This window comes from Microtus pennsylvanicus, chromosome 11, assembly GCF_037038515.1.
Source record: "Microtus pennsylvanicus isolate mMicPen1 chromosome 11, mMicPen1.hap1, whole genome shotgun sequence".
Classification (NCBI taxonomy): domain Eukaryota; kingdom Metazoa; phylum Chordata; class Mammalia; order Rodentia; family Cricetidae; genus Microtus; species Microtus pennsylvanicus.
In genome coordinates, this window is record NC_134589.1 from 16,693,383 (window position 1) to 16,704,822 (window position 11,440).

General features: G+C 44.2%; 1 protein-coding gene across 6 annotated transcripts in view; it reads right to left on the reverse strand.

Annotated features, from left to right (window-relative positions):
• Tlk2 (tousled like kinase 2) overlaps positions 1 to 11,048 on the reverse strand; it is a 100,066-nt gene extending 89,018 nt beyond the window's left edge. For 4 of the 6 annotated variants that reach the window (XM_075990409.1, XM_075990405.1, XM_075990407.1 and 1 more), the window contains exons 1-2: positions 10,864 to 10,995; positions 8,910 to 8,992 (exon numbers count right to left, since the gene is read on the reverse strand). In XM_075990409.1, coding sequence (XP_075846524.1) covers positions 8,910 to 8,990 — 81 coding nt within the window. In that variant the 5' untranslated portion in view covers positions 8,991 to 8,992; positions 10,864 to 10,995. Of the gene's footprint in view, positions 1 to 8,909; positions 8,993 to 10,863 lie in introns of those variants that run through there. The other 2 variants (XM_075990406.1, XM_075990410.1) reach the window with 2 other exon arrangements.
• Positions 11,049 to 11,440: the final 392 nt, after the last annotated feature.

Genomic DNA, 11,440 nt, shown 5'->3' on the forward strand with positions numbered 1-11,440 from the left:
AAAGACGCATATTGGAACTACTGTAAGAATCAGCAATAAGGGCTGAAGAGATGGCTCAGAGGTTAAGAGCACTGACAGCTCTTCGAGAGGTCCTGAGTTCAATTCCCAGCAACCACATGGTGGTTCACAGCCATCTATAATGAGATCTGGTGCCCTCTTCTGGCACACAAACATACACATGGAAGGAATGTTGTATACATAATAAATAAATAAATCTTAAAAAAAAAAAGAATCAGCAATAAGAGCAGAAAGGATAGAAGACCTTTAAAGCAGAAGGGGCATTAGGAGCCACTAAAGCAAGAGTACTGTAATACCGGCATTTTTAGAATGTCTAAACTTTGCTCCTCTAACCAGAGCTGGGTGTGGTCCCTTCTCACTGTTCTCCTCAAGGGGAATAATGGCATCTGAGTGTCTGTGGAGCCCGCTGTCAGGGGCCATTTCCCAGCTGACATCCTGAGGAAGGGGTGTTCTTAAGACCTCCAGGTGCTTGGGAGGAACTCTTCAACACTTCCACCTTTGATTCTGCTAAGTGACAGGAAATCCTGCTTTGAACCCTGTGCTATAAATAATGTAAGTAGGGACTGGAGGGATGGCTCATCAGTTAAGAGCACTTGTTGCTCTTGCAGAGAGCCCAGGTTCAGTCCCTAGCACCCACATGGTGGCTCACAGGTTCAGGGAACCAGATGCCTTCTTCTGACCAGAGGGCACAGGTATGCACACCACTCACGACATACGTAGGCAAACACTAAAACACATTAAGCAAAATAAATCTTTTTAAATTTTATAAAAAGCAGCAAAAGAAAAAATTTTGGTAATACTAAGAATTTATTATAATTTGAACCAAAAAGATTTCCCAAACTGCATTGACAACTTGGTACCCATTTCAGCCATGTTCAAAGATGGGGCTTTGGAGAGTGGATCAAAAGAGCTCTGACCTCATCAACAGACAGGGGGTGATTTTGGTTTGTTTTTTTTCCAAGATGGGGTTTCTCTGTATAGACCTGGCTATCCTGGAACTGTACATATATATATGAGTGTATATGTGTGTATGTGTGTGTATAAAATCAGGTTGGCCTCAAACTAAGAGATCCACCTGCTTCTGATCCCAAGTGTTAGGATTAAAAGTGTGCACCACCACTACTTGGCTGTTTTAATGTATTACCTGTATTTACCTATATATGTATTTTTGCAGGCACGAGGGTGTGTGTGTACATGTGTGTGGAGGTACACATGCACTATGGTGGGCGTGTGAAAGTCAGAGAACAAGCTGTGGGAACTGTTTCTCTTCTTCTACCACCTGAGTCTCAAAGAACAAACTCAGGCCATCATGCTCGGTGGCAAGCCCACTGGGTCATCTTGGATGGGGATTTTAATCACTGATGGTTTCCTGACAGGCTCTTGGAAGGTGAGAGAAACATGGGGGACTTAGGCTGATCAGGTCAAGTTGTCTCTGCACCCTTTCTTGCTCTGCTTCCTGCCATCATGAGGTAAGCAGCTGTGCTCCAAGCCTTCTCTACAATGATGTTCTGTCTCACTATATAAGCCAAGAAACAACAGAGTCAAAAAATCAGACTGAAACAGTAGACAGAAATCAATATTTCCTCTCTGTCGATTTTTCACAGGTAATTCTGCTACCACAATGGAAAACAAACATAATTAACCCCAGGGCTTAGGCAAATGATGGACAAGCATTCTACCACTGAGCTACATCCCCAACCTTAAATATACATTTTTTTTTCTTTCTTTGATACAAGGCCCAGGTTGGTTCTGAACTTGCTATGAAGCCAAAGATGACCTTAACTTTCTGAACCTCTTGCCTCTACCTCTGGACTGCTTAGGACCTCAGGCCTGTATCACTATGTCTGGTTTATGGGGTGCTAGAGGTTAAATCTAGGGCCTCACAAACAATAGGCAAGCTTTCTACCAATTCAGCTTCATTTCAAGCTCCTTAAATGTATATTCTTTTATCAATTTTTTGAGAAAGGCCTTTGGAGTTACAAATAAATGAAGTGGGGCTGGAGAGATGGCTCAGGGGTTAAGAGCAGTGTCTGCTCTTCCAGAGGTCCTGAGTTCAAGACCCAGCAACCACATGGTGGCTCACAACCATCTATGAGATCTGATGCCCTCTTCTGATCTGCAGGTGCACATGCAGACAGAACACTGTATATATAATAAATAAAATCTTAAATGTAATCTTATAAAAACCACACCCATAATTTATCTACAATTTCCAGTTTTGATTTCTTTAAAAAGCAAAGTAAAAACATAAAAGATAATTGCCAAAGACCTAATGAAGATTCTCCCATATAAAAAAAAAAAAAAAACCTGCAGTAGGCTGGCGGTGGGGGGTAATGCACACCTTTAATCCCAGCACTCCGGAGGCAGAGGCAGGTGGATGTCTGTGAGTTCAAGGCCAGCGTGATCTACATAAGAAGTTCCAGGACAGCCAGGGCTACACAGAGAAAGTCTGTCTCAAAATATCAAAAAAGTTGCAGTTGGGGAAGATGAAAATGAGCAAAGTATAATGGTATACCCTTATGAAAACGCTATAATGAAACCCATCAGTTTATAAACCAACTTGTATGTATGTATATACATATATATTTATAGAAGTGTACTTATCTCCTTATTGATACCTTAATTTAGTCTTTCTAGGGCAGTTAACCTAGTTTGCAAAGAAATAAAAAAATCTTTGACTTGCAATCATATTTCATTGTTTATACAAATCAATATTAAGCAATTACAAAGCATACTGTAATAAAGTGATCCTTAGCAAGTCTATAACTCAACTGATGGGAGTAATTCTGTGTTTGACAACACAGCTTGTAAAAAGAGAATGGAGAGTATCTACTATATCACTGAGTTAAGTACAGATCTGTTAAACAACATCTCTCTTATAAAGATATAAATTAACTTCTATATATCTTACAGATATATATATAGCAGGGGGGCCAGGAGATAGCTCAGCAGATGAAAGTACTGCCCCCAGTTTAGTTCGGGGATTCACATGGTAGAAGGAGAGAACCAATTCCCACAAGTTGTCCTCTGATCTCCACAAGTGTGAAATGGCACATGCACCAATTCTGAACATACACATAAATAAAACATAATGAAACGTATTTTAAGTATATTCAACCAGGTTCAAGCAATAGTACAAGAAAGGTTGGAATCCACCTACCCTTCCATCTCCAGAATCAGAGACAACACACATTTAAATTGCTAACCAGGAGCAGAATAAATAATATAAACTGTGACAAGTCTTAATTGAAAACAAGATATAGTCAGTTTTACATTATGAAAAGTGAATTATCCAGGGGCTGGAGAGATGGCTCAGCAGTTAAGAGCACCGCCTGCTCTTCCAAAGGTCCTGAGTTCAATTCCCAGCAACCACATGGTGGCTCACAACCATCTGTAATGAGGTCTGGTACCCTCTTCTGACCTGCAGACACATACACAGACAGAATATTGTATATATACATAATAATTTTTAAAATTATTTTATTATTTTAATTATTTTAAAAAAAATAATATTTTTTAAAGTGAATTATCCAGTGCTTAAAGAAAGAGATCTTGAACTAGGCATGGTAGCATACACCTTTAATCCCAACACTTAGGAGGCAGAGGCAGGCAGATCTATGTGAATTCTGGCCAGAATGGTCTACAAATCGAGTTTCAGGACAGCCAGAACTGTTAAACAGAAAATCAGTCTCAAAAAACCAAAAAAGTAAAATAAAAAGCTTAAATATTAAGACAGTAAGAAAGTAAGTTCACAACCTAATTTAATCTTATCACCTTAAAACTGCTAAATGGATGGTTCCAGGTCTGTGTAAAAAGTGGCAGCTAGCCGGGCGGTGGTGGCGCACACCTTTAATCCCAGCACTCGGGAGGCAGAGGCAGGCGGATCTCTGTGAGTTCGAGACCAGCCTGGTCTACAGAGCTAGTTCCAGGACAGGCTCCAAAACCACAGAGAAACCCTGTCTCGAAAAAACCAAAAAAAAAAAAGTGGCAGCTAAAGGCGGGCAGTGGTGGTGCACACCTTCAATCCCAGCACTAGGAGGAAGAGGCAGGTGGATCTCTGAGTTTGAGGCCAGCCTGCTCTACAGAGTGAGTTCCAGGACAGCCAGGGCTAAACAGGGAAAACCTGTCTCAACCAAAAAAGGCAGCCATCACCTGGAGTAGGTAACACTTCTTTTCCTGATTACCAACTGACAGAAAACATCTCTCAAACCAAAACTACACAATGCACACCAAACCCTAAACAAATTAATTCTGGTTTAATAACTATTATTAAATACACCTAATAATTTTGACAAAATTAATGTATTAGAGTGCTGTGCAAGAACCCAAAAAAACCTGCAAAATTAAAAGCCAAAATACAAACAAGAAGCACTTGAATATAAGTAATAAATATGGCAATTTGGCCATTTTGTTTTAACCAAAATTCTATGACTCATACTGACTTTCAGGTGTAAAGGAGTGAAAACAATATGACAGAAGATCTACAATTACCAGAAAGTTCAAATACTGCAACAACTCATAACCCACTTGGCCATTTGGAAACAGTCCACAATGGCACTGACTGTCTGTCGTCCTACTATGGGCATCAGGAAGTATTCAAAGTATCCTGAGCACTTAGAAGAACTCAAGAGACTGCAAAAATCCCACTAGATGGCACCATCACAGGCTATCACTCTGCTTTCTCTGGAGCAGCAAGGGCGGAAACCTTTCTTGATCTTAACAAACTGAAAGCTATGAACAACAGTGACATCCTCATTGGGAAAGCAAATGACCCATAGCAAGTTGTGTAAAACCAGAAGAGAAGTCTCACCAAAAGCCTCCTTTTTACCCAATCCCACTGCCTCATTTCAATCAGTGACCTAAGAGACATAATGCCTAGCCCTAACCCTCATTGGAAGAGAAGCAGTAAAGGAAAGTGCTATCTTTGCTGGATGTGGGGCCTCCTCTTGTAATCCCAGCACTTGAAGGCAAGGGCATGAGGATCAGGAGTTCAAGGTCATCCTCAACTACTTGGTGAGTTTAAGGCCACCCTCAACTACATGAGACTCTCTCAAAAAATGATCTATAAAAAAAAAAAAAAGTTATCTTTTCCTCTTCCTGTCTCTGCAAGCAATGCATTAACTTACTTTTCTTTCAAGTCTCTTGACAAAAATCAACTATTTTCTGCTGATCACTAAATAATACACTTATTGAAATAAGTGTACTCACCATGATAGACATGTCAAAATATACAATTAATGGCATAAAAGCAACTGAGTACTGATGAACTTCCTATCAAACGGACACTAACTATATGGAAAGTTTTTTTGAGGTTTTGGATTTTTGTCTCTTCTCTAGGACAGGGTCTTACCATGTAGTCCAGGCCGGCTTCAAACTTGTGGTCTTACTACCTCAGCTTCCCAAGTGTACATAAAAGTTTTCCCACAACTTGTTTACATGATTCTAAGTTGAGGTCTGGGAAGTAAAATCAAGATGTCATTCATTCCCATCACTAGGACCTATTTCAAAGGTAAACTTTGATATGACCATTATGCAGCTACACATAAAAGGAAAGAAGCTAGCTAGGCGGTGGTGGCGCGCGCCTTTAATCCCAGCACTCGGGAGGCAGAGGCAGGCGGATCTCTGTGAGTTCGAGGCCAGCCTGGTCTACAAGAGCTAGTTCTAGGACAGGCTCCAAAGGAAAGAAGCCACCCCAAAAAAGATTAGTAAAAACTACACAAAGTTTAAATACAAACTTTCTTAGTAGGAAACCATGTGAATAGATTTAATTATGAGCCTTAACTGAATACAACTATAATCCCAGCACTTGAGAGAGACAAGGACCCTGAGTTTGAGACTAGCCTAAACTGAGTTTCAGGGCAGTCTAGGTTGTACAGTAAGATCCTGTTTCCAAAAAAATAAAAATAAATATGATAGATAAATAAATAAATGACAGGAGTTAAAAGACAAAACAGAGAGGGGCTGGAGAGATGACTCAGTGGGTAAGAACACTTGCTGCTTTGCCAGAAGATCCAGGTTCAATTCTCAGCACTCACATGGCAGCTCACAAATGTCTGTAATTCTACTTACAGGGGATCCAACACCCTCATCCAGACAAACATGTAAGCAAGATACCAATGTATAATAAGAAAGAGAGAAAGAGAGAAAGAGAGAGAGAAAGAGAGAAAGAGAGAAAGAGAGAAAGAAAGAAAGAAAGAAAGAAAGAAAGAAAGAAAGAAAGAAAGAAAGAAAGGCAGGCACACACAACAGTGTAATCCCAGACCTCAAGAAGCTAAGGCAGGAAGATCACTGGTTCAAGCATGAGCTACACAGTAAGTTAAAAACAGCTGTCTAGGGGCTGGAGAGATGGCTCAGCGGTTAAGAGCATTGCCTGCTCTTCCAAAGGTCCTGAGTTCAATTCCCAGCAACCATATGGTGGCTCACAACCATCTGTAATGAGGTCTAGTGCCCTCTTCTGGCCTGCAAGCATACACAGAGAAAGAATATTGTATACATAATAAATAATAAATATTAAAAAAAAAACACAAAAACAAAACAAAACCAAAAATAAAAAAAAAAAAAAAAAAAAAACAGCTGTCTAGATGTACTGACACATGCCTTTAATCCCGCACCTGGGAAGCAGGGCTGCAAAATGAAACTGTCTCAAAAACACCACCACAAAAAAAAAAACACCAAAGAGACACAACTCAATGGTAAAGTCCTTCCCTAGCATATACAAGGCCCTAGGTTTGATCCTTTATACCACAAAAATCAATCAATCCATCAACAATTATAAACAAGTCCTAATATGGTCACTCATGTAGTACCCAGCACCCAGAAAACTGAGATAGGAAGATCAATAAGAGTTCTAGGCCAGGAAAAATAAATGTGTCATCATTGGCCCAGATATAAACTTAATATTCAAATAATACTGTGTACTTCTTTCTGAGGCCACTACCCTTTGAACAAATAATTTATGCCTGCAAGTTCATCTTCAGTATGTAACAATCAGAGGTTTAGCCACTCCAAAGTGCCATCAAAAGTCAGTTACTAGAGTAGCTGAAGACTAAGTATTCAAGCACATAATTCCAGACAGGTAGGATGGTACATGTCTGTCTCCCAGTGCTTACCAGCCTGGGGTAGCCTGTAATCAATCACAGGCCAATCTTGCCTACCCATCTCAAAAACAAAACAAAAACTAAAAGGACCACTAAAGCTGGAAGTGGCAGCTCACCCTTGGGTGGTTCCCAGTACTTGAGAGATGGAAGCAAGAAAACCAAAGAGTTCAAGGCTAGCCTGGGCTACATAGCAAGTTTCAGGCCAGGCTAGGCTACATGAGACCTTATCTCAAAAACCAAGATTTATTAGCTATTAAGGTAACAAATCCTATGTTTCCTTATCAGATCTCTAAAATAGTTCTCGCTGCAGTATTTCTTATTTCTCTTCCTTTCTCTGCAGGTTTAAAGGCACCACACTGAGATATCGTCTACAACACCTGTACAATGCCCAGTAGACAACAGGTACTATGTGCTTTTCAAACAAGTAAAAACTACCAAACTATCCCAGCTCACTAAAATTGTTATCCATCAAAGTTGGGGTTTCCAAGTATAAACCTAACATACACCTTCTTGTTGAAGAAACAACTGGCCAGAGAATAAAAGTTAACAAGTTACTGTAAGACACAGCATTACTTTAAAAAGACAGAAATCGATTACACAGATCAGAGATTAAAATGCACATATCACTTATCTCAAGCTCAAGTAAAATGACAACCTTTGGTGGAGCGAAGCTTTTAAACAAAACATTACAAACAGACATATATAACACACTGAGTCCATCCCGTGAGAACAGAGGGGTAAATAAGCAGGTACAGAAAGACACACAGAAAGGCAGAACAGTGTGCGCGACATTCCACCTGCCCAACGATGCGGGCTTGATCTCAGTTTACACTTCCACAAGAACCAAAGTAGTAGGCACCAGACAGACAGTGTAGCAGGTAATACTGTGTTCTTCCAGAGGACCAGGTTCAGGTACCAGGACCACATGGCAGTTCACACCCCTCTAAACCTAAGTTCAGCACATGAGATGCCCTCTTCTGGCCTCTGCAGGTGCCAAACATGCATACACATGCATGCAAGCAAGCACTCATATAGATAAAAAAATAAATTAAAAGGATGAAAACACTTTACTAGTAGAAATTAAGGAGAGTAAAAAAGCAGTCTAAGGAAAGAACTGGGAGAAATCTACTAGTTGCAGACTTGTAGAACTGACATTTCACCAGATCCAACAGCACTCTGTATGTAACCCCAACAGACCCCGTGTGAAGATCCAACAGCACTCTGTATGTAACCCCGACAGATCCCGTGTGAAGATCCAACAGCACTCTGTATGTAACCCCGACAGACCCCGTGTGAAGATCCAACAGCACTCTGTATGTAACCCCAACAGACCCCGTGTGAAGATCCAACAGCACTCTGTATGTAACCCCGACAGACCCCGTGTGAAGATCCAACAGCACTCTGTATGTAACCCCGACAGACCCCGTGTGAAGATCCAACAGCACTCTGTACATAACCCCAACAGACCCAGTGGGTGAAAGATTTTCAATGACTTTCTTCCTGAATGACTGAGAAATTTTAACAAAACACAGAAGAGACTCTAGACCCACATCCGACCAGTATCCTTACAACAAGTCCCTCAGGAAGCTTCCGCTCTATTCAAAGGGGAAAGAAGCACACTCTCCCAAACTAACCCTTAAACATACTATAGGAATGACTGGCAAGATTTCAAAGTTCACTGGTCCATGAAACAAATCTCCCCTGTAACCAGCATCTCCTGCCACCCAAACCTTCTATTCCATTCCTAAATGTGTCCAAGCCATACTGTGAATGTCTGTCTTTGCCAGTACTCACCTTACTAACGCCAACTCCAGTGAACCTGGCCTCCAGTAATTCCTGCCTTCGTGGGTCCAGACTATGCAATTCTTCCATCATTTCTACAGGAGGAAAGAGGGTCAAGAAGCCATGAAAAACCAAATGGAAGAAAAAGTTTCATGTGTAAAAAACGCACAGGAATCAGTAAACCTCCAAGAAAATAGACATTCAAGTGTTATATTCATCAAAGTTAGTTGACGTTATCAATAGCTATTTTAGATTACATAGCTCAAGCTCTCTTCTATGAGGGTCTTTTCTTTTTCCTGACTTTCTAGTTTGATCTTTACTGGGGGAGGGAGACCCATTCCCACTCTTATAATCCCAACATGAAGGAGGTATAAACAGCAGACAGCCATAAATTTGAGGGCAGCCTGGTCTGCCAGAACTTCACGATGAGACCGTCTCATAAATAAAAACTAAGTAAATAGGAAGAAACAGCAAACTATCTCTGCAAAAGGTAAGCGGAGGGGAAAGAAGGGCAAACCTGGAAGTCACTCTTTCTATCCGCCTTTCCATCTAAGTGCTTTCAGACATTTCTCTCCCAAACACATAAGAACTAGTTCTTAAGCTAAAAATATGATTCATTAATAATTTCAAATGAATACAGAATGAATCAGAAGCTGCAAATAACTTCAAGTAACCCTACTGCATAGCCCCTTTCCCTGACAGCTCGCAGGAGCTAATGAACTGGAATTCGCTCATTTTAAAGTTAATGAAGAACCCAAGATAAACCGTCAACCTATATTCACTCAGGAAATTAATATTAACGCTGCAACAATTCCTTCGCAAAATCTTTTTTCTGACCACTCCTTGAAGTAGTAGGTTTCTCTTCACTCTGGATGTCTGCTTTTAGCACTCCTCCCAGGCAGGGAGGGGCAGGACGACACCATTTTTAAACTCCTTCCCGACCAATTAATGCAGACACTGGGAGCCAGTCCGGCCAACCTTTGGAAGAGAGAACTCTTGCACCATGCACCGCAAAGCTCTTTAATGTAAAACGTGGGGAAACATCATGTCATAGAAACCCTTCGACCACACCACCGACTGTGTTCGACTGGCTTAATTTTTAAAGTTCACCGAAAACATGAATCAAACCTCCTCTGCAATCTAATAACTCCACAATTTCCAGTAACATCCCCTCCACAAGTCCTAACTTTCATTTCCCTTCCTGGACTGAGAGAGCCCGGGGCAAAGGGTGACAAAGTTTCACTCACACAGAACAAGTACTGGTTGGAGAAGGAATTAGGGCATTGTTAGAAGGGCAGAAAGGCATCTCTAAAATAAAAAAGACTGGAAAGAAAACTGAGTTTTCCCTAAGTAGGTAAGTGGCCTTGCTCGCCACTCGCCCTGCCCTAATCGAGGTCGGAACGGCAGAGGTTGCAGTCTCTCCCCAATCCCAAGGTCCCTGGAAACATTTCCCAAACCTCCATCCCCAGGCCTGGTCCGGAAAAGGAGGCCCCAGCAGTTATCCCATTTAATGTCAACTCATGTTGAGAAAATCTCCATCCCATCTCTTTCCGGCGAGCCTAGGGACCGGGATCCTCCCAGCAGCCCCAACCCGGGAAGCAGGACCGACGGGGCCTGGTCCCGGCGCCCCTCGCCGGCTCCAAACTTTCCCCTAACTCTGGGCCCACCTGTCACGGAGGGAGCGGGGGACAGTGTCGGGGGCGCCCGGGAGGCTGCGGAGGCCTCCGGCTCCCCGGAGTCCCCTCTCTCGGCAGGCCGACCGCCCCACTCCCAGGCCTGGGCCTGGCCCATCTTCGACCCGGCCCCTCCGCGACCCGCAGCCCTCGGGGAGCGCCTCCCGCCTCGGTGCCCAGGAGCTGCGGCCCGACGCCGGCCCGGGTGGCAGCCTCCTCAGGCAGAGGGGGTCCCCGGGACGGTTACTCTCCCAGGCCCGGCGCCCTCCGCCGGCCCGGGCTCGGCTCCTCACCTGCCGCCGCTGCCGCTCCACGCTCCTCTCGGGAGGGGCCCCGACCCGACCCGGCTGCTGACCGCTCCGCTCTCCCCCTGGGCAGGCCCGGGGCGGAGCCGGGGCCTCTCCTGAGCGCCGCAACCCCCTGCCCGGGCAGCCGCCGCCGGCGCCGGGCTCCACGAGAGGGCGGGCGGGGGAGGGGGGCCGCGGAGGCCGCAGATCCCCGAGCTCGCGTACGGAGCCAGGCGCCTGACGCGGGCCCGGGCCCGGGCGGCCGCGGGGGGCGCGGGACCGGCCTCCTGGCGCCGGACAAAGGCCAAGGGAGGCGCAGGAGGGCCCGGGTCGGGCCGGGGAGTGGGGGCCCGCTCGGCCGGGGGCCACTCGGATGCGGCGCCGAGGGCGGGGGTGGGGGGGTCGGAACCGCTGGCGCCCAGGACCCGCCTCCGGCCCCTTAATCCGGATCGGTTCGGTCCGGATTAGTAGTGATCGGTGTAAACACACTAGTGAAACCGCGTGTTTCCTCGCGAGATTTGCACGGCTGGGAGGCGGGGGGGGGGGTTCCTGAGGTGGGGGGGTTAGGCCGCCGGTGGGGGAG